Genomic DNA, 24,107 nt, shown 5'->3' with positions numbered 1-24,107 from the left:
AAGTAAATCCAATAAATAAAATTGTAATATTTACAGAAAACATTAAATAAGGATTATTTACTTTTCACAAACTTAGTGATATAGTTTCTCTTTTTTAAACAGCTTTATTGAAGTATAAGTCTCATACGTACTATTCACCCATTTAAACTATACGATTTGATGATTTTTTGGTAATCCACAGATATGTATAATCATCATTTCAGTCAATTTTAGGATATTTTTATCACTTGAGGAAAGAATCTGTACTTCTTAGCTAACCACACTTCCATCTCCCCACTCCATCTCTATCCAAAATACTTCAGACTAGAAGTCTTTCAGATTTTGGATTTTTTGGATTTTAGAAAGCTTGCATATACTACACAGAGTGAGACATCTTGAGCATAGGACCCCAGTCTAATCACATATCTTTCATATACACCTCGTACACATAGGCTGAAGGCAATTTTATTCAACAGTTTTATTAATTGTGTGCATGAAATAAAGTTTGTGTTAAATACTTATGTGTGGAATTTTTCACTTGGTGGTGTCATGTCAGCATTTAAAAGTTTTGAATTTTGGAGTATTTTGGATTTGGAGTTTTCAGATTAGGGATGCCCAACTTGTACTACTCTACTTTCTGTCTCTGTAGATTTCCCGGTTTTAGACATTTCCTATGACTGGAGTCCTTTGATGTGTGGTCTTTTGTGACTGGCTTCTTTCACTTTCCTGGTAGAATAAAGTCCATCAAAGTGTTTTATAATGATAAAAAAGTCAATGTATCAGGAAGATATAATAATTATAAGCATGTATGCACCTGATAACGGAACACCAAAATACATGAAGCAAAAACTGACCAGAAATGGAAGGAGAAATAGACAATTCAGCAACAATAATTGGAAACTTCAGCACCCCACTTTCAATAATGGATAGAGCAGCCAGGCAGAAGATTGACAAGGAAGTAGAAAAGTTGCCCAACACTATAAACCAACTACTAACAGATATCTATAGGACACGTTACCCCACAAACAGCAGAGTATTCTGAAGTGAACATGAAACATTCTCCAGCACACACCGGATACAAGAACATAAAACAGATTTCAATACATTTAAAAGGATAAAAGTAATACAAAACATCTTTGCTGATCACAATGTAACAAAATTAGAAATCAATTACAGACAAAAAATGAGAAGCGCAAATGTGTAAATTAAACAGCACCCTTCTAAATGAACAATGATTCAAAGGAGAAATCAGAAAATTTTTTGAGATGAATGAAAATGAAGACTCAATATACCAAAACATGGGATGCTGCTAAAGCAGGGCTTAGAAGAAAATTTATAGTTGTAAATACTTCTGTGAAGAAAGAAGGTCTCAAATCAATAACCTAACCTTCTACTTTAAGACAACAGAAAGAAAAGAGCAAGTTAAAACTAAAGCAAGCAAAAGAAAAGAAATCGAGATTAGAGCAGAAATCAACAAATGAGAAATAGAAAACCAATAGAGACTTTAAATCTTCTAAAATGTCTAACACTTTACTTACTATAATAAATCAAATTATAATAATTACAGAAGACATTAAGCAAGGATTATTTTTCCCAGTGTAAGTGACATACTTTCTTAATGTATTAAAAAATTTAATTTTCAACATAGCTTCCATACACCTGTTGTAAAAAACAAAAATCTTCGTGAAAATATCCACCAGGCACTGTCTTTTTCTCAACTCATATTTATTTTGGGAGCTGTTCACCATATCATGAGCTCATTTCAAACTGTAGCTGTTGAGAAAGCTCACCTCATAGAGCACGGTTTAGGGAATTGAGCAAATCTACGACTGATTCCTTGTACCTCCACTTCCTGCAATGTGACTTTGAATACGTTGCTAATTTCTTTGAGACTTATTTTCCTCATCAGAAAAATAGAGGTAATTTTCTCACTTTGAAGGGAGTAAGATAGCATACGTAAAAGAGCCTAATTCAATGCCTGGTACATAATAGGTGTGTAATTAATATCTCGTCTATATTCATTTGATGATTTAACAATTGATTTGGCCTTGGTATGCATATACTGAAAACTCATATATGTATACCAATGCCAGTTGGTAGACATGCAATAGCCATTGGCATTGGTATACATATATGAGTGTTCTTGAAAGAAAAACTAGAAGAAGAAGAATGTAATGTTACATCTTATGTACCAGGTTTTACGCTAGTGATGTTATCTATAACTGGACTGCATATAACTTGTTTGACAGTTTGGACAGATTTTACTATAGTAGTCCTCCCTTATCCTTGGGGGATATGTTCCAAGACCACCAGTGGATGCCTAAAACCACAGATAGTACCAAACGTGATTGCCATTGGCCAGAAAGTTTCTGTTCCTGTCTTCCAACCACAAATTTAATGCCTCTCCATCTTAAATAAACTGATTGTGCACTGTATCCGTAACTTTTGCAGTTTGAGGTGCGACAGCAAAACTAACACCAGTTTCTTTTCATTCTTCGTAATTTTACAGAGGGAAGATCTGTTCTTACCATAGACTTTAACAACCTCGGCATGCAGAGTTGTTTTTTTTTTTTTCTTTCCTTATTAAGTTGAGAGTTTTCACCTTTTCACTTAAAGCTAGCACTTTACAGCTTCTCTTTGTCTTAATCCAAATTACCAGCATCACTACTCTTGCACTGTGAGGCCATCATTAAGTAAAATAAGGATTCCTTAAACACAGCACTGCAATACCTTGACAGTCAATCTGATCACCGGAATGGCTACTAGGTGACTAGGTGGGGCGTGTATACAGGATAGATAGCTAGCCTAAAGGATGATTTCCAACCCCAGGCAGGATGGGGCAGGATGGTGCCAGAGTCCATCACACTGCTCAGAATGGTGTGCAATTTAAAGGTTATGAATTGTTTATTTCTGGAATTTTCCATTTAATATTTTAGGACTGAGGTGACTGCAGGTAACTGAAACCAAGGGAACCGAAACCATGAAAAAGGGGGGGACCACTGTATTTTAAGAATGACTAAAACACTCAACTTGGGTAAAATGCACATCCTGGCCTAAACTGATTTTCTTAGCAGTTGGTTATAATGGTCAAATATTTAGTCCTTTCAAATATGAAATCACTTACAATCTAACTGTTTTTAATTTTTATTTTTACCTTTGGTATTGATGTGACAAATTCTATCCCTTATGGTTAGGTAAGCATACTTCTTCATTTTAGAATTCTGTTGCCTATTTTAGACCACAAGCTGGTGGCATTAAAGCATTAAAGCACATTTATGATCTGATTGTCAAGTTAACTGATTAAATTCTGTTTTTACTCAAAGTGTATTTTGGCAGGCATTTTAATGCTTATTCTGTTTATTGCATAGTTGATGATGCAAAAATTCAGTATTTTCATCAGCAATATAAACTTCAAGCCAAGTTGGAAACTAGTGATTCTCAAAATGTCAGTGTTAATATCAGTCACCTGGGGATCTAGTTAAGCGTAGATTCAAGCCTGGGGTGGGGCCAAAGAATCTGCTTTTTAACAAGCTTCTAGTTGTTGTCAATTTTGCTGGTCCACGGACCCTGCTTTGAGTAGCAAGACTGTGGAGAACCCAAGAAGAGGCCTAGGCATGAGTTGGAAATCAGTAGAGCTAATCTGACATTATAAATCATGGTCCCAGCTGCCTGCCCAGACTCTCAGAGTTTATTTCCTTAACAGAGCCCTGGAGTAAGTTAATTAAAAATTCAGAGACATTGAATTGCTGTGATTCTATTCTTATATTTTAAGTACTGAAATGATCTAATAAGGTAATAAAATACCTGGTTGTGCATTTTCTACAGTTCCTTTGTATCGTCTGTTAGCCTGTCCACCTCTCAGACCTCTTTGTATTAGAACTAATTGAATAGCATCAGTGGTATATATGGAACTTTTTTTTTTTTTTTTTTTTTTTTTTTTTTGAGACAGAGTCTCCCTTTGTCTCACCCAGGCTGGAGTGCAGTAACGTGATCTAAGCTCACTGCAGGCTCTGCCTCCCAGGTTCAAGCACTTCTCGTGCCTCAGCCTCCTAAGTAGCTGGGATTATAGACGTGCACCACTATGCCTGGCTAATTTTTGTATTTTTGTTAGAGACAGGGTTTTACCACGTTGACCAGTCTAGTCTCAAACTCCTGGCCTCATGAGATTCAACTGCCTTGACCCCCCCCCAAAGTACTGGGATTACAGGCATGAGCCACTGCGCCCAGCCTCCATTTAAGTTTTTTAGAGCTCTGTAGCTACATATTGGCCCTTACTATACCTTTGGCAAGAGTGGGATTCCTTGAATCAGTCTCAGCAAGGCTTTTGTTACCAAATGAAAAGAATAAGAATCACATGCCTTGTTTCCCTCAAGCTCAGGCCTGATTTTCTAATACCATAAGTGAGCAAGTGTGACAGCTTCCCAGGGAAGCAAACCTCAAATCCTTAGTCACTTAGGTGGGAGTACAGATTGAGGTGCATCTATAGAGTCCACGGTATGCAGGACTTGTTTTTGTATGTAATCTGACCACAGAGGCATCAATTTAAAATGTGTCAAATTAAATTCTTAATATACAATAGCTGTGGCTTGAAATGTAATGCATACCATCTGATTTGTTACAGAACACAAAAATAGGCACAGTAAAGACAAGAAGAAAACCAGAGCAAGAAAATGGGGAGAAAGGATTAACCTGGCTGATGACGTGGCAGCATTAAACAGCGGCTTAGCAACAGAGGCATTTTCTGCCTATGGTAATAAGACGGACAACACAACAGAAAAGAGGACCCACAGAAGGACAAAACGTTTTTTATCCTATCCACGGTTTGTAGAAGTCTTGGTGGTGGCAGACAACAGAATGGTTTCATACCACGGAGAAAACCTTCAACACTATATTTTAACTTTAATGTCAATTGTAAGTACATTCAAACGAAGGTGATTTATGAGGTCTCTAAATGTGCCTTTGGGGAATGGGTTTCCACTCGGTGCTTTGGAGAACCATTCAGAACTGGCATTTCAGCCATTCAGGGAAGTGACTGAACAGAACATAAGATTATTTGTTGGTTGCCTTTTTAAACTGACAACAGTGGTTATCAATATGGAGTATTTATTCTGCGTTAGACAATGTGCTTCTTACTTAAAAGGTATAATTTTGAATCCTGGCAACCCTGCCGGGTGAGATTATCAATCATGCCCATTTTATAGATAAGAAAACTGAGTCTCAGAGGAGTTAGGTCACTTGCCCATGGTCAGGTAAATTTAATAAATCACTTGGACACTGCCTGTGACCTTTAGCTTGTCTAGTTCCCAAAACCAGTGCTTTTTGCCTCACTTAGGAACTTTGCACAGCCAGTTGTGGATATTCAGTAATTCTTAGGGAGGCTGGTTGTGAACCATAGTCACCTGTGGAACTTCTAAAAATAGCCTCTTCCCCGGGATTCTAATTAAGTAGCCTGGGGAGTGACACCTAGGAGGCTTTCATTCTATTTTTCTACTCCCATTTTGAATTAAAACCACAATACATTTGCATGATTTTTTAAAAATCAGACAGAACGAAGACTATTGTTAAAAAATAAGTACCATTCTCTATGCAGACTGCCAGGCCCCTTCCCAGAGGCAGCCACTGTTGAAAGTTTTCTTACATGTTTCTAACAAGCACTGCCCAATAGAAATATAATGCAAACCACATATTTAATTTCAAATGTATTTAAATTTTTCAAAAAGTTTTTTTTCCTAATTTTAAATTTTCAAGTAGCCACATTAAGAAAAAAAGTTTTTAAGAAAATGGCCAGGTACAGTCACTCATGCCTGTAATCCCAACATTTTAGGAGGCTGAGGTGGAACAATCTCTTGGGGCTTGGAGTTTAAGACCAGCCTGGGCATTATAGCAAGACCTGGTCTCTATAAAAAAAAAAAAAAAAAAAATTAGCCAGGTGTGGTGGCATATACCTGGCTCATATATAGTAGGCTGAGGTCCTTGGGAGCTGAGGTGAGAGAATCTCTTGAGCCCAGGAGGCTGCAGTGAGCCTTGATTGTGCCACTGCGCATCAGCCTTGGCAACAGAGTGAGACCCTGTCTCAAAAAAAAAGTAAAATATAAACAGGTAAAATTAATTTTAGCAATATATTTTATATCAAATATTATTTTAAAAATTATTGAGGTATTTTACTTTTTTTAATACTAAGCCTTCAAAATCCAGTGTTTTACATTCTCAGTATAACCCAATTTGAGCTAGCCACATACCAGTACTCACTAGCCACATGTGATGAGTGGCCACTGTTGGGCAGTGCAACTCTAGGTATTTCTTATGCAAACACGTTTGCATATACAACTTCTTTTCAAACAGGAGGCATTTTCGCATACTGTATTACACATTGCTATTTTATTGAACGATTCGAGATGGTTCCAGAAAAGCCCATATAGACCTCTTCTTACTCCTTTTCAGCTGTAGCATAACTTTTCTTTCAATGGATGAGCCCTAATTTACCTGAACTAAAACTTATTTTTAATAAATCCCCCAGATGGATATGAAAAGCAATCCTGTTTGGGCATAGCTTTAGGGTTTCTTCTTCCCCCCATGTGGGCTGTGGTACTCCTTGCCTTTTTGTTCACTGCTGTGACCCATTCCCCTCTGCCCTCTGTCAACCCCGCCTGGCCTTCATGCCCCTCTCGCCCCCACATGCTGCTCAGTCCCAGATACCCCAGCCCTCTCATGCCCAGGAGGGAAGGGAACATCTAATCTGGCCCTGCACATATGCATAACCTCATTTTCACTTCTTAATTTCAGATCTCTCATAAGAATTTTTATTATGAACATGGACTTTGGGTCAAACTGCCCTAGGTTGAGAGTTCTGGCTCTGCTACTCACCAGTGTGTTGCCTCAGACAAGTGACTTAATTTCTCTGAGTGACTTAGTTTCCTCATTTGTTGAACAGAGATTTTAATAGTACCCAGACCAGAGTTTTGCTGTATAGAGACTAAATGCATGTGTGTATGTAGTTTTCAGCCAGTTCTCAAGCATTTAGTAAATGTTAGCTCCTATAATTAATTATAATACTACAAAAATAAAAACCCCACCAGGTTAACAAGGTTGTCAAGGACACAAATTGGTGGTAAACATTAAAGAACAGCAGTGTTGGCTAACATGCACCCAATGTGAGATTCTATAAGGTGGCAATCTAGGACTTCAGAAGAGAAGAAAGAGCTTAATGGAAAATTAATATCCAGTGTTCTGGTACAGAGAACTGTTAAGTCACGTGGCAATGCAATTTCAGAGGAATTTAAACTTGTTTGAATTCACTGTTACCTAAAACTGTGATCTATGAATTTTACGAAGAGACTTTACAAAAAGGATTGTTGAGTGAATGAAAAATTCACAACCACAAAATGCATATGTTGCAAGAAACGTAAAAAAGAGGTGGAGCCCAACGTAAGACGTGACTTGCTTATTGCTTACACGGAGTTCACAATTAACTTTGAAAAATTTATCTCGGTTGCAGGTAGCCTCTATCTATAAAGACCCAAGTATTGGAAATTTAATTAATATTGTTATTGTGAACTTAATTGTGATTCATAATGAACAGGTAATAAAGTTTTTTTTCTTTTTTCTTCTATCTGTATCCGAAATGGCATATCTAATTGGTACTGGTACAACAGATTAACCATAATTCTTCTCTGTATTTAGGATGGGCCTTCCATATCTTTTAATGCTCAGACAACATTAAAAAACTTTTGCCAGTGGCAGCATTCGAAGAACAGTCCAGGTGGAATCCATCATGATACTGCTGTTCTCTTAACAAGGTATATGGATTTCTTATTCCTCAGATCTTTCAGTCTCAGGTCAAGTTGATGGGATGTAGTCACGCATTCCTGATAGTCAGCTGCTGGTGGAGGGTTTCTCAGCTTAGGCACTGTTGACATTTTGGGCTGGATAATTCTTTCTGTGCATTGCAAGATGTTTAGCAGCATCCCTGGCCTCTGCTCACTACGTATCAGGAGCACTCCCTCCCCTCAGTTGTGACAACCAGCAATGTCTCCAGACATTGCCACTGCCCTCCGTGGGAAGGGCAGAATCACCTTGGTTGAGAACCACTAACTTATAGATGCCAAGTGAGGAATAAATGTGTTAGGCAGACCTGAAAATGAATGCCTTATATAACAGGCAAGGGCAGCTGCTATTCAGATGGACCTGGCATTGCCATGTAGTATATGAGTTCAGTGTTGCCAGCTTTTGTGATTTTGCAAAAGCCAGAAAAATGAATTTTTTTAAACTGTGAAACCTCCCAATTTTTCTATGGTAGCTACTATCTCAAAATGTTAAAACACTGTAGCAACACAGAGGCATGCTGGCTTAATTGTGCCTCCCACCTCCTGCCGTCTCTATTGTGGTCCTGAGCATGTCCTCTTTTTTTTTTTTTTATTATACTTTAGGTTCTAGGGTACATGTGCACAATGTGCAGGTTTGTTACATATGTATACGTGTGCCATGTTGGTGTGCTGCACCCATCAACTCGTCAGCACCCATCAACTCGTCATTTACATCAGGTATAACTCCGAGCATGTCCTCTTAAATGAAAGTAAAAGGTATCTTGCACCTTCTCAGGAATGTTCTCAAAGAGTCTTTACAAAACTAGAAACCAGGGTATTGGGAAAATCCTGGTTGGAGAGATTTTTTACTGCTCTGTGACCACCCTGACCACAGAAAAAGACTTCTTAATGTAGTAGTTTATAATTCTTAAATCAACAATTCCAAAATTTTTTCAGTTTTGAAACTCTGGTCTTATGAATTTACTTTTTGTAACCCCCACCCCAAAGTGTGTGCTGTTGTGAATGCCTAGACAACCCTAAAGTATTTACTTATATTGACACTTACTCTTTGATGTCATCAAGGCCTAAGTCTGCTTTGCTTTCAGACAGGATATCTGCAGAGCTCACGACAAATGTGATACCTTAGGTGAGTTCTCTGTGCGTATCTTCTATGGCTAAAACAGTTTACTGCATGTTTTTATTTCAAGCCACAGTTGCTTTTTAGAGTAAACCTTGTTGTTTTTCCTTCTAATAGGCCTGGCTGAACTGGGAACCATTTGTGATCCCTACAGAAGCTGTTCTATTAGTGAAGATAGTGGATTGAGTACAGCTTTTACGATTGCCCATGAGCTGGGTCATGTGTGAGTTTCCTTTCAGTAATTTCATTTAATTCAGAGTGACCTAAACCTTTTATTCCTTCGCGTCAGTGAGCATTTACTTGACTTTCAAGTGTGTAAGACACTTCCCGAGTCATAGTAGAGTTTGCAGGGTGGAAGAGCTTTGAACCTAATTGGGTGAAATGACTTTGACTTCCGATAGTTGAGTAAATGCAGTGCACTCTCTTCAGCCATAGCTTGTGTGTATCTTTGGTTTAACTGCTCAAGTTCAATACATAAGGTCTAATAGTCTCCTTTCCTACTGGGAACTGGAGAAATGGGGTCTTTCCATTCCTTCTACTGAAGCAGAGGTTATATTAGCCTAGAGAACTTTCCTGATTTAACACCTTTGTCCAGGAGGGTCCCCCACCATTACTGTGGCCCCCAAGATTTTTACAAAGCCAGACCATTCCTGATTCTAGTTATACACAGTTCTAATTCTGATATTTAGCATCTGGGAACAGTAATATCCCTTTTTTCAGGAAAGAGAATGAACAAAGATAGAAAGAAGGAATCATTTCCTAATTATGATCACTAAGTGGCTATTATGAAATGGCTTTTCCCTTTTGCTTTTTAGAAATAGAGCATGGTTAGAACATGGGGCAAAACACTGCAAATTTACTAGAAATTATTCTGAGTTTTGATCTGCATTATTTTCTTTCTAGGATGATTAAATTACTTATACTATCTATTTTGAAATAATTTTCTGAAAAGATATTATTAATATAGCTGCAGATCAATTTGTGTGGCAGATGATAACTTTACTTAGAGCTAACATCATTTATAAAACAAGCTTTTCATTCATACATTTAAGGTCCTCTATGTGCAGTGTAGTGTATGAGGCACAGAACAAGATGGATATATACACAGGTGTCTCCAATTTAGCTCAATCGATAACAGGTATATTTTTAAACTAGTACCCTTCAAATGTATTTTAAGAGCACACCCCTTTTCTTTTCTCCGAGGAAATATAGTCAAATGCCCCCTATTTAGAACATAAAAGAGGTATGGCTTTCCATTAAGCATTTGTGGCAGGCCCAACCTGCTTAGTCAACATCTTCTCTATCCTTGTGTTTTCTGAAGCACCTTTGTGAAACTCAGGGAAGCCTTGAAGAGAATTCCCATTCCAGCTTCCCCAGCTTAGTGGCTGTGGGATTTGATCAAGTAATTAAAGCTCTCTATGGCTCAGTTTTCTCATCTGCAAAATGCAGATAATAACAGTACAGATGTAGAATTCCTTATCCAAAATGCTTGGGACCAGAAATGTTTTGGATTTTGGATTGTCTCAGATTTTTGCAATATTTTCATATACATAATGAGATATCTTGGGGATGGGACTCAAGTTTAAGCAAGAAATTTATGTTTTGTATATACCTTATGCACATAGCCTAGAGGTAATTGTATATGATATTTTAAATAATTTTATGCATTAAACAAAGTTTGTGTTACACATTTATGTGTGGAATTTTCCACTGGTGTCATGTTGGCACTCAAAAAGTTTTGGATTTTGGAGGATTTTGGATTTGGGGTTTTGAGATTAGGAATGCTCAACCTGTACTATTCATTGGGTAAAATAAGTGATTAAATGAAATAAAGCATCTCAAGCATTTAGCACATTTTCTGGTGTGTTGTGAATACTGAAAAGTCATGGTTATTGTTGTTCGTACGTGTCCAATAAGTATTTATTACTATTTAACTCCTTCAGTGAGCAAATGTGAGTAACATTTGAATGAAAATAAATTTTCAGCTTATTTACATGCTGAAATAAACTTGACTGTATCAAGTAATTGTGAGAGTGGGGAATAAACATCATCTGGGGATGGGAAATAAACACCACTATAGAGAAACTGCTAAGATTTGAATGCCTTGCTTGTTTTAAGTTTGTTGATGCAGGTATTACATTGATTATGCATCAGGGAACTGGAAACCAAGGCATTTATTCTTTTAAGAAAATAGATTCTTAAGCATAAGAGTCTCACGTTTTCAGAACTATTTCTAAATTCAACTAAGATCAAGTTTTTCTGTCTCTGTTGGTGAGTATTAAGAGACATAAACTTTAAAGAAAAAGGGAAAATGTGATAAATTAATGGAATAGACTCCATAGGCTTTTATTCCAACTTTTATATGATGCAAATCTACATGCTTCTGTCTGACTCACTTATTTCTGTAATCAAGATGAACTAGTGAAGGGAATTTCTCCCTCAATGCTAAATTAATTACATGCGTCAATTTTGTGATTGGGGATAGTCATCCAGACAGAGGGAAGGTGACCCTTCTGAGGTTGTCACCCAGTGGATAATTGCCTGAGCTGAGAATGGCATGTGGGTCACAGAATTGGTGTTTCTGGATTTAGGAAATACTTCCTACTTTTTTCCACTCCTTCTGGCTAAGCCAAGAATGGCAAGTATGTGTTCATGCTGCTGCATTCCCTTCCAGGCCCATAAGGATGTTGGCAGTCCTTCACAGCCTTCTCACAGGCGGAACCTGGATTAATTTAAGAATCCTTTTGTGCCTGGCTTTTCAGGAAGCCAGTACCAATCAATTGGTGTTGGCATGAAGCATGAAACTGTTTGCCATCTCTGAGTTACGCCAGTAGAATTGGCATGCCTCTGGTTTCCATGCATACCACTACCTTTCATGGGTTTTATTGTGCACAAACTTTGCATGCCTTTAGAATGATATACCTACACAGGTATATAATTTGTCACCCTGATCCAAAAAAGGGAAGATGCCAAGACCCGTAGTGAGCCTCTTATTAGAAAGCTCTTGGCTTCAGTTTTTGACACTTCCCTGACTCTTTATATTCACATTATCATAAGTTGCCAAATTCTTGACTCTATAAATTGCCCTTTAACAGCTTATTAGGAATTCCAACTACTGTATTCTAGCACCAACTACAGCATATTCAGAGCCTCTGCAATTCCAAAAAGTACACTTAAACCAAATACATGGGCCAACCCACATCTTTTTAAATGCATTTTATGCATTTACACTTCGTATTAAGTTGGGTGAGAATTATATTTTAATCTACAGTCTATCTCGAATTGTCTTACATTTTGTTCTACTTACCAGAGTTCAGGTTCTTATCCAAAATGCAGTTAAATTTTTTTCTCTTAGATAGATGCATTCCTGAAGCAATTAGAACAGCATGATCCCTTGTTATTTATTGACATTCTCATCATTGTCTCATTGGCTTTAGGTTTAACATGCCTCATGATGACAACAACAAATGTAAAGAAGAAGGAGTTAAGAGTCCCCAGCATGTCATGGCTCCAACACTGAACTTCTACACCAACCCCTGGATGTGGTCAAAGTGTAGTCGAAAATATATCACTGAGTTTTTAGAGTAAGACTTGAACATTCTTTTAGCACAAACTTCTAGTGCCTGGTCTACATGTAGTGAATGAATTGTGGGAAAGACAATACAAAGTCAAACATTCCTTTTCTGTTATTTTTGTTGACACTCCTTGGAGAAGGCAAAACAAACAAACAAACAAACAAAATACTCTCTGACATCTGTGTAGTTCATATCCTTGCCAGAGTTTAGAAGATTACAGACTGAGCTAAAGAAAAGGTTGGAATCTTAAAGAGGATGTGGAAATGTTGCTTCATTTTGGGTAAAGTTTTGAGATTTGTTCAGACATGGGGAGAGGGACTATGAATCTGATTTCTTGATGAAGGCCGCAAGTATTTATGCACTTCTAATTTAGTAATTTTGGCCTGAAAAGGGGTGGGGTAGTGAGATGATCTCAAAGCAGAGTCTGTGGATGAGTGGAAATTTTAGTAGCTCCCACACTGTTGAATTGAGGACCTTCTCTCTCTGCCTCACTCTTCCTCTCCCCCTCTTCCCTCCCCCTTTTCTCTTTTTTCCCATTTTCTTTCTTTTCTTGTTTTGTTTTTTAAGCTTCCTGCTAGGCTGCTCAAAGATCCAATTACATTATACAATGCCCCTGTGTCACAGATTTATTGCTCTTCTCTCTCAGAAGTATGAAAGGTTAAGTGATTGTCCCAGAGTCACTGGGTGTATATTTCTGCAACCACAGGGAAGAGGAGGCTTTATTAATCAGAACTCAACGGGTGTGAATTTTCCAGGAGAGGTGTTTGCTGAAAACGGAAAGAACCGGAGGGTTGCTGTTTTTCTTTTTAACCAGATGGTGTAAAGTGTTTTCTTTCTATGAGTCATTGATTTGCTTATGCATCCCTTCAACAAACATTTACTAAGCACCTGTTGTCATGGACAGGGCCCTGTGCTTGGATGAAAAAGACACTATCTTTGCCCTTAAGAAGCTTACAGTCTATTGGGAAAGATAGTCAAACACAAACAGATAATTGCTGTGAAGTGTGATCAAACATTGTAGCAGATGTATATTTCCTACTGGCTATGTTGTATTCATTGTGTGTGGTTCTACAAAGTAAAGAGCAAAAATGTAACTTCAGCATCTGGATTTAATCTTGGCTGTAAAGAATAAAGCACATGTTAAAAAGTAACTGTCCTCTCTACCATTACAATGGTGGGGTGGCCTTTACCATTATCTGGAGCTCTTGACAGCCACCGTTCTCACCATCTGTGTGTTTCTGTGTATTTCCATAGCACTGGTTATGGCGAGTGTTTGCTTAATGAACCTGAATCCAGACCCTACCCTTTGCCTGTCCAACTGCCAGGCATCCTTTACAACGTGAATAAACAATGTGAATTGATTTTTGGACCAGGTTCTCAGGTGTGCCCATATATGGTAAGTGTAGGAGGGCCACTTCTGCCCTCATCTACTGATTCTGCTCTTCTTTTTATTCATAGTTTTCCATTGGATTCTAACTCGAATATAAACTACCCAAGGAAAAGCTGAGAGTAAAATTGTATATTAGTGATCATAATAATTATGAAGATGACACAACAGTACTATTGCTCAGTGTTAAATAATGCTTTACCTGCACTTTCTCATGTCATCCTCATGGCAGCCCAAAAGGGAAATGCCATCATCACTTTCATTTTATAAGTGAAAGTGAGGCTCAGAGGCAGCAAGGTTACAGAGTTGGGAATTACAGAGCTCAGCTTTTTTCTCTCCTTGTCGCCTTTAATGCCCTTCGACTTGTCCAGGTGACCTAAATTATAGGGACTCTTCAAGATTCAGAAGAGGTAACTCATGAGACAAACGTGTCTCTGTGTTTTAGCTTGTGAAGGTAACATCCTGTGACCAACTGGGGCTTGAAATCATTTCTGCTGGGGCCTCAGCTGGGATGGCTGTGTGATATAGCCTGATGCATGTGTTGTGGAGGTTTGGGCCAGTGACATCATCTAGCAGTTATCAGGTTGCAGATGAGTAGAACCTTGCTTCTATGGGGTGACCCATTCTGTCTCTTTGGGGCGGCATGTGTGTGTTTCTTTTGCTGGGAGTGTCTTCAGAGATTGCCTGGTGAATTGAGAAGTACAGTAGTATTCCATGGAAATAATAACAAAATTTTGAGTAAACTTGATTCATGGCAATATTTGTTTTTGTGTTATTTATGATAGGAAAAATTAGGAGTCATTGAACTGCCAAGCAAAAGAAAAGTTAAGCAAATTATAGTGTCTCCCTTTTGTAGCAACTGAAAACGATCTGCATCTGGGAACATGCTCCTGATATAATTTTAAGTTAAGATAACAAGATAAACAATTTTATAAAGTATGATCTCAACCCTAAAAGGGGAGAAAAAGCTACAGAAAAGATGGAGTAGTTTGAAACCTTTTCTATTTAAAAAAATAAACTTTTAATACTTGTGCAACTTTTCTACTGTAAGTGTGGTTTATTTTAATAATTAGGAAAAATTTAAAAATCTTTTAAAAGTGTGCCCTGAAATAGAGTTAAATATAGCAAATGGAATAAATCTAAAAAACAGAGCATTTAGAGGAGGAAGAAAGCAAGTTGTAGGATATGTCAGTATGGTGCAGTTGTAAAGCTTACATGCTGTCTATTACTGGAGATTTATTAACATTTGTAGTAAAAATGTTGGGAATGATGAAGTGATGAACACTACTCAGGACTGTGGTCACTTCTGGTAAGAAAGGGAAGGGAAAGGGACCTAGGATGAGTACATAGGGCCTTCAGCTGTGCCTGTGAAGTTTTCTTTCCTCTAGCTTGGTGGTGGGTACATGGGTATCCATTACCAGGCATAGAAATGTGTTTTATGGGCTGCTGTCTATATCTCTTTTAATATTTTAGCATTTATCATGCCAAGAAAAGAATTTCCTTTCCAACTTACCCTATATCATTAGCGAAACATTAGTTGAAAGCAAGCTTTGCCTTGTTTGATACTGTCAAATAAATCATTTGTCTCTCAATTGCCATTTCATTGAATTGAGCAGATGCAATGTAGACGGCTCTGGTGCAATAATGTCAATGGAGTACACAAAGGCTGCCGGACTCAGCACACACCCTGGGCCGATGGGACGGAGTGCGAGCCTGGAAAGGCAAGTAATGCCCTGTTCTGTCCTTCTGTCTTAGGGCAGAAATGTGCACAATTTTGGCTGTATAATCAGACACCAATGTTTAGAATATAAAACAATGCAGTCTGTTTTAGCATGCGTAATATTTTTTAGAGGACAGATGTTTAGCTTACTATTAAAAATTGTGAAACTTAGATTGTGTAATGCTGATACCAGAGAATATACCTATCATTATTGCTTCAATATTAAGATATTCTCTCAACTTAAGACTTTCTCTCATTTAAACATGTCTAAAATTCCAGTGTGCCTATGGGAACATTTAATGTGAGATTGTATTTCTTTTTCTTCTCTTTTGGGGTGACACTGGAAAGCTATTGGTAAGTTGATGGAACAGTTTAGAATCAAGGAAATATAGAAATATAGTACATCTATTGCAGGTACTACTATGATACCAGGCTTTTGCCAACCGGCATTATTCCCTTTAAGGAGCTATAATGTCATCTAGGATATATCCAAATCCAGGTTCTCATGCGCTGGTTATAATTGTTTCTACTGATTTGTTAATAGCTAAACAGAATCTGCTACTTTTGTGGCCCAGTGGTAACAGTGTCTCATGCACCTAGGAGTATGATTAACTTAACCTTCTGTACCTAGTGTGCATTTAAAAAAAATGGTGGCATGTCAGTGATACTACCATCAGCCCAAAAATTTGGTTACAAAAAGTTTTAGATATAAATCTCAATTTAAAAAGAAATACACATGGAAAATGGCATTCTATCTGTAACTTACCAAGGATACAATTCCTGAATGATATTTCTGAGTGGTTTGCTATCCTTCTATATGTTTTTCCCTTTTTTCTCTCCTCTTTGCATTGTCCACTTTACTTACTTTTAATAATTCTCATCTCATTTCGCTTTCGTCTGCTTTACCTTATAGAATCAGTAGCACCCAGAATGTTTCTGTGGAAGAGGTCCTAAGAGATGATGGAACTTCATTACCTGTTCCCTGATCTTACAGAGAAGAAACTTCTCAGTTTCTTGTCTCACAATGAGTGATTTGTCCAAGGTCACTCAGATCATTTGGCACAGCCCCTCCTCTGAAGGGGCAGCAGGTCCTACTGGAGTGGCCCTAACTCAGGCTCACTGAGCTCCTCCAGTATGTGATGGTCAAAGAGGAAGACTAGTGGATTTTTCAGTGTTAAATGATCCTGAGGATATGAAAGTTTAAAAATATAAAGGCCAATGCAAAAATAAAAAATTATAATGAAGATGCTTTTGTCTTTGACTTAAATTGGAAACAGAGTCAGCTCATGTGCTAATTTCTCTGTGGCTGGGACCTCATCAATTGAGAATATAGCTTTCCTCAATGACAGCCTAACAAAAAGTGTATACGGATACAAGCGTGTAATAGCTTCTAGAGCTTTCATTGGTGTAAAGGGAAATATATCTCTTTGACCAAAGAGTGAATCTTTGCAAGACGTAAAACTTAGTGGATTGGAGGCTACAAAATCATAGTTTTGTCTGAGAGTCCATGGCAGCCATTAAAAATTGAATATGGCACTCATTCTTACAAAATCAAGATGTAGCCTCAGAGTCCTTCTAAACACAAAGATCCAAACAACTGCTACCAGTTGGTAGGAGATAACAATAAACTTAACACCTATTTGACAACTTGGTTAGTTGGCTTGAGTTAGAACCAGCCCGTTATATTACTTAAATTGAATCTGTTTGATCTCAGCAAAATCACTGGTATTTAGTTGTGGTTCTTAACCTGATAGACCCACCCACTGTGTCTATTTCTGACACATGTTATTACTGAAAAAGAAACACAACAAAGAAAAATTTTCAATTACGTGATGAAATGACTTGTATTTAGTAAAATTGTCATGAACGTGCTATCAAGCTCCATATAGCAGTATGGTTATCCAACCAGTTCTAGAATGCAGAATAACTTGGAGGATGTCAGTTGTGTCTTTTCCCAATCTTCTGTTTTTGCAGAAGAGGAGGGATAGTAGGGTAATCTTCTATCTTCTGAGGGATGGGGAGCTTTGGGAGAGCTTTCAGCAGACCCTGCTCCTGCTAAACACAAGCAAGTGGGTGTGCTTGTAGCAAGAGCAGGAGCCTTCAAGGCATTCCCAAGGTAGGCTCAGGATGCTTTTGGAGAAGAACTGTGCAGAGAAAATGATAGGTCCAGTTTTAGTTGTTTTAGAAAAGTGGCCATGTCTAGCAGCTTTTATTAAAGATGTGGATATATATAAATACCCTGAAGAGTATTTACACATTCTAGAAATGCCAAAGAAGGTGAATATGTTGGCATAGAAATTCTTTGAGTTTTTTGCTTTGTTTCTTTTTCATAGAATTGCCAGTATGTGTGTTTTCTCTATATGCTAGCACATTCTGCCTCCCTTGGCCGCTGGGTTAATGTTTTTTCTTTCTTTCCCTTCTTTCTGTTCTGCTCCTGCAGCAGTAATCTGTCTTGGGCTGCTGACACAATGTTATTTTGATGAATGACTCACTAATGTCTCTTTATTTTCTCCACTCTCTTAAGTCCGTTAGCATTTTCATTTTAACCTTATTTGTGAGTGTGAGGTTTGAAACCCCTTTGTTTCAAGTTTCCTTTGGACAAAATCAACCTCTAAGTCCCCATTTCAACCTCTTAAAAAGATACATTTGTATAAAATACTATTTAAATGGTTTTGGACATTTTAAATAAAGGCTGACTCTATTTCAGCTCTTATTTCACCAGCCACTTAATGCTTTGCTATGATGTAATAGTAATTTTGCTCTGTGATTATTATTTGTAGAATTTGCCAGGTAAAATAGATTATCTTGGCGCATGTTTCCCAAACAGCCCCCATTCCCAGCATCTGTCACGTCAGACACTTTTCATATTCCTCTGAAGTTCCTCCTCTCTTTTGGACACCTGTCAATGGTCATATCACTAAGAAATATTTAATTTCCATATCAGTTTTGAATTAGAAGTTTTCTTTTAAAAAGCAACTGTGAGGACATTTGAGTGCAGTGCTAAATGGTAGCGCTCTGATAAACCTACCTCCTTGTTTTGTTTTGAGGTTTATAGTAATGCTTAATGAGAAGAATGGTCATTTGGAAGTTGCTCTCTTGTGGAAATAAAATCTGTAGAATAAAGAGATCCAGAAACTGAAGTCTGAAGTGCTAAGAGGGAAAAAATATATTTCCAGAAAACTCCTTAATTTTGTCCTCAAGGTACAAAATGGCTGTGTTAGCTCCAGCCAAGGAGTCTGACTTCCCCGCGGAATGAAGCCAAAGAGTTCAGAGGGCCTCTTGAGTAATCCTACCCAGTGAATTCTGCTAACTTCCCTTTGACCACCGCTATCCATAGGGAAACTTTGGAAAATATAGGTTCTATTGCCAAGATAAAGGGGAGGATGGATATTGAGTGAATAATCTGGACACTCAGCCTCACCTAGGCATCTCATTAATCTTACTTTTGGTGAAAACTTCAGTCCTTTATTTAGATGTCAGAAATTGTCCCCTTTGCTCACAGTTAAGAGGCAGTATGTGTCCCAGTTAAGAGTATGCACTGTTAAGTCTTGTCTATGTTTCAGTACCATTCCTGCCTCTTACTTATGTTTGACATCAACCCCTCTGTCCCTTCATTTTCTTTCCTGTAAAAATGGAAGTTATAATAGTACCTACTTTGCAATGTGTTGTGAGGACTAAGTTTGTATATATAATGCTTAGAACAGTGCCTGACAAATATTAAGTGCAGTGTACACATTTACCATTATCATTGCCACTGTTATTTAAGTGGGGTCCCGTATGTGCTAAGTTATATACTAAGTATGTTACATACTTTGTCCCATGTTAAACTCCAAATAATTTTGGCCAGTAGGTCCCGATTTTTTGGTTGTGGAAACAGACTTTAAGGACTCACCCAAGGCCACAGAATTATTTTGTAAAAGAGTTACCAGTCCTAGTGAGACCTGTTATATTCTGTTAAGTTTTGTCTGTCTAGAGCCGCTGTGTCCAGTATGGTGGCCACTAGCCACGTGTGGCTATGTTAAAATGTCAACATGAACTGAGATGTGCTTAGGTATAAAATACACCCCAGGATTTGAAGACTTAGTATGAAAAAAAAGAGCATTAAAAAACTCATTAGTAGGCCAGGTGTGGTGGCTCAGTCCTGTAATCGCAGCACTTTGAGAAGCCAAGGAGGGCAGATTTCTTGAGCCTAGGAGTTTGAGATTAGCCTGGGCAACATGCTAAGATCCCCCACCCCCAACTGTCTCTATAAAAAATAAGAAAATTTAGCTGAGCATGGTGGTATACGCCTGTGGTCCCAGCTACTCGGGAGGCTGAGGTGGGAGGATCACTTGAGCCTGGGAGGTTGAGGCTGCAGTGAGCCATGATTGCACTACTGCACTCCAGCCTGGGTGACAGAGGAAGACCCTGTCTCAAAAAAATAAATAAATAAATAAAATAAAAAATATCTTGAGTAATGTTATATAGATTACATGTAGAAATAATGTTTTAAATAGATTGGGCTAAATAAAATAAATTAAGTTTTTTATGTGACTTTAGAAATTCTTAAATTATATATGTGGTTCATGTTCTGTGTCTACGGGACAGAGGTACTCTAGACAAAGCTGTCCGTCTGTTCATTTATTTTTATATGTATATTTTCTAAGAAATGTTCACAGCCACTGTAAAGACAAATATGAAGTGATTTCCAGAGAGTGACGTAGTCCCCACTGCCTTGGTGCACATTTCATGTGTCCTGAGTCACCCGGGGTTCAGATGCAGAACGTCTTAAGCCTCAGCCAAACAGCCCAGGGAAAGGGACGTGTCCTCAGATACTGTAAGAGGATAATTACAAGGGAGGAGGCCAGGCAGACTGGAGAAAGCTTAATTGCACTGTTTAAATAATTGTTTACCAAGTATTGTGTGGGGATGGGGCCTGCTATTCCCACTGAGACCTTCACCTACCTCTTATTTTTCCACTTTCCCTGCATACTGCCCCACCCCCTGGTCTTCAAACTTCTCTGCCTCTCCCCTCTTGGCGGCTGTGTCCTCCCTGGGGATAAATCATGACAGCCGCCACCAGCTCTGCTTCAGAGATCTGAGCGAGCCGCGGGGCGTCACCCTCCTGTGGCCACTGCCGCCACTGTTCCTTTGTCCATTGCTCAGTGACCTCGGCTTTGTGTCAGGGCTTCACACCCCAACAATGGCAGAGGGTTGGAATGGCTTCTCTCCTCCCTTGTCCTGCTGAGGAGTTTTATTTTGTTTTATTATTATTTTTTAAACATCATGGCCTTCTTCCTGCTCCAGGCTGGAGAATCTGAAACCATTAGTAACAAACAAGTAATAAAGTTTAGGGCTCTCTGTAGTGTGTCCATTTTGCTTTCGTCTCATCCTGACAGGTTTCCTGGAGTGTGTTTATAGGAATCATGTAACTCGCTTTTTTTTTCCCCTCTCCAATATAATTAAAATTGGGAGCAATAAAGCATTATAGTTTACCAGACTTGTAACTTCTCTAGGCCTTATTGATGGAAATTCACTATGCAAATCTTAGAACTCATTTTGGCCCTGTCTATAAGCACCCTTCCCATTTCCACTCCTGGTTTTTCCAAGTAAACTAATTGAGCCGTTTGAAGCTTGCCATTGGAGTTACCATGTCAGCCTGGAGCCAGTCACTGGCCAGTTTTATTCAAGCAAGCTATAAAGGAAGACCCAGCCTAAAATCACTAAGTGTGAGATTAAAATCCCTATAGTTTCTAGTATTCATATAGATGATGAATCTGCAGCATTTCAAACCCACACAAGGAAAATAATTAAAGTATGGTGTGTTTAAAAGGACAGCCAGTCCTGTAACAACTCATAGCGCCAAGTCTCCCTCACTATTCCCCTTATTAAATACAGCACTGCAAGTATGGATTTTGTGTTCCCAAAGAAATGGATGTCCCTGTGACAGATGGATCCTGGGGAAGTTGGAGTCCCTTTGGAACCTGCTCCAGAACATGTGGAGGGGGCATCAAAACAGCCATTCGAGAGTGCAACAGACCAGAGTAAGTCCTAGAATGTATAACTGTTATTATTGGTATGTTAGGAACAAGAGATTCCTAAAGGGAATAATTTTGGTGGATGAAGAGCACGTTCCAAATTAGAGAGCTAGAAAGAACATAAACTTCAAGGGCTGCTTAGACCCACGGTACCCAAAGTCTATTCCCAGGCACTTCTCCCTGTATTATTGTTTTTCTCTCAAGATCCTTTGTTATTCACAGTTTTATCTACCAAACAGATGATGGTTTTGGGGTTGGTCTGTTTCCCAGTGTTGACAATCAGGCAGGTCTCACTCTCCCCGCTATACTCAGAGCTTAAGATAGCACACTAATGGAGTGACTAGATAGATTTTCACATGGAAACAAAAACATTGGGCATTTTCATCCAGTTTGTAGACTAATATACTCCCTCTAGTTAGACCTCAAGGGACCTGGGACCCCAAATCAAGAATTACTTTTTATTTTATTTTTTTCTTTTTTTTTTCCACCAATAATGTGTTCTGTGATAAGAAATTACTTTTTTAATCAATCTAGTTGTATTACAGGTGAGACAGCTGAAGTCCCCATCCTACAACCTGACATTTTACAGATTGAGAGTCTCTTGCCTTTCAGAATAATTCTCATTGTGTGACTATGGCAACTTCTACCAGCCTAACCTTGTCAGGACTGACATGTTTAAATAAAGTCCATGGACTTTTTCCCCCAGCATTTGTCATAGCAGACATGGGTAGGGTGGGGTGGGTTGGAGGGTTGGGGAAGCCTGTTTATGCATAATAAATTGCTATCTTCATTTTGAAAAATGGCATCCAATTTTACATAGATCTAAGACATATATAGTTGAAAAGGAATAGAAAATAATAGGTAAGTAAAAGTAAGTAATAGTTTGTATGGCACTTTCTCAGACTTGCCATGGAACCTATTTAGGCTGGGGAACCAAGAAATCTATAGGGATAGTTTTTCAATGTAAAAACCCACAACCACTTTGAAGACCCTAGCTGCTTTGGGATTTTGTAAAATGATTTCCTCTAGCAGTCTCATTTATTTTTAATAGCTTAGATCATGGATAGCAAACTCTATTGTACTGAGAAGCAAATAGGTGAAGTAAAGGAACTAAGCAGGCTAGGGTAATACAATAGTTGTATTGTAGAGATCAAATGCAGGGCACTACTCAGGTCTGGCTGATTGTTCAGAGGTAAGAAAAGAGTCTAATATTGGCACAGCTTCCAAATCTTTTCTATGAAAAATCTGAATTGTGTGAATCAAAAAGAACATAGCTGTAGGCAACTGGTTTGCAAGCCCTGGTCTAAATACTCTGTACTACAAATCTCAGATGATGATTAATTTACTTTAACTCATTTTTGTTCGTAACCCAACCTTATTTCATGTCCATGTAGTGGTCAACAAGGAAGATAACTAAAGGGCTATGAGATATAGACTCTGTTCCATAAAACTAATACTGTAGCTATGAATAAAAATGAATAAGCCTTAGATTTTCGATATAGCCTATATTTTGAATTAGTTTTTAAAATATTAGTATAAATATAGATCATGCTTAAAAAGATTCAGACACAAACATATAGAATATTTTAGAAGTTGTCACACTATTCCTACTTCCTGCTTATTCCCCATGAGAAATAATCACTAAAAAAAATTGGGTGTGTGTCATTTCAGACTTTTAGAAAAGATTGTGGATGTAAATATGTATTATATGAAATAAGTACCATATAATATAAAATAAGTATATATAATATAAAAGAAGCTTCATACTGCTTTTTAAACTCAGCTATACATCCTTGTTGCTGGTGTTGTTGAAGCTTTAAAAGAAAATCTTGTAACAACTAATATGATGAATTTTTACATATTAAAAAACTATTTGTTGGCTACGTTGAGCAAAGTTATTAGTTTATAGTAAATGCTATCATGAGGGTATGAACTTGCAAACAGTGACCACTTTATAAGCACTTAAAACATTTTTGACTCAAGAATATTCCATGCAAAATAAGTATTTGGCCTTTTTTTAAATACTACTTTTTTAAGTCTTGAGCAATTCTAGAAGTAATGTGAAAAGTGGAGAGAGATAAATCACTCCATAATTGGAATGGGCTAGACAAAGAAAATCACCCAGTGTAAAGATCTCAGCAGAAAAGGATCTTGAGCTTCAAAGTGCAACAAAGATCCTCACATTCAGAAGTTAAGAACCAATCATTAAAGACCTCAATTAGAGGTCCTTGTCCCTGCTGTTTGCTATGGGAGTTTTTTTAAAAAAAAAAAAAAAAAAAAAAAAAAACACCTAGTTGAGTGTCAGCACTGACATCATTTCATTAAAACTCCTCCAAGTTATTTGCACTTTAGGATGTCCCTGTTAATTGAGGAAGGAGACTGCCTCTGAATACAGAGGTTACAATGGCTCTGGGGGAGTCAATCTGAAAAGAGAAAGGAACACAGAAAAGGGAAAATCAGATCCAAATCTCAGTTTAAAAGCTTGTTCA

General features: G+C 37.9%; 2 protein-coding genes across 3 annotated transcripts in view; both read left to right on the top strand.

The window, feature by feature from the left end:
* Positions 1-24,107, top strand: part of PSMD6 (proteasome 26S subunit, non-ATPase 6) — a 1,096,682-nt gene that overhangs the window by 446,922 nt on the left and 625,653 nt on the right. The gene's annotated exons all lie outside the window — the stretch shown is intronic.
* ADAMTS9 (ADAM metallopeptidase with thrombospondin type 1 motif 9) overlaps positions 1-24,107 on the top strand; it is a 174,319-nt gene that overhangs the window by 25,019 nt on the left and 125,193 nt on the right. Inside the window, exons 4-12 of one of the 2 annotated variants that reach the window (XM_050781195.1) lie at positions 4,601-4,890; positions 7,475-7,558; positions 7,660-7,775; positions 8,888-8,928; positions 9,037-9,142; positions 12,357-12,503; positions 13,749-13,890; positions 15,498-15,602; positions 21,479-21,624. In XM_050781195.1, coding sequence (XP_050637152.1) covers positions 4,601-4,890; positions 7,475-7,558; positions 7,660-7,775; positions 8,888-8,928; positions 9,037-9,142; positions 12,357-12,503; positions 13,749-13,890; positions 15,498-15,602; positions 21,479-21,624 — 1,177 coding nt within the window. The remainder of the gene's footprint in view (positions 1-4,600; positions 4,891-7,474; positions 7,559-7,659; positions 7,776-8,887; positions 8,929-9,036; positions 9,143-12,356; positions 12,504-13,748; positions 13,891-15,497; positions 15,603-21,478; positions 21,625-24,107) is intronic. The other variant, XM_050781196.1, reaches the window with a different exon arrangement.

This window comes from Macaca thibetana, chromosome 2, assembly GCF_024542745.1.
Source record: "Macaca thibetana thibetana isolate TM-01 chromosome 2, ASM2454274v1, whole genome shotgun sequence".
Taxonomy (NCBI): domain Eukaryota; kingdom Metazoa; phylum Chordata; class Mammalia; order Primates; family Cercopithecidae; genus Macaca; species Macaca thibetana.
Note: the sequence above shows the minus strand (reverse complement) of the source record. Positions and strands in the feature narration are given on the sequence as shown.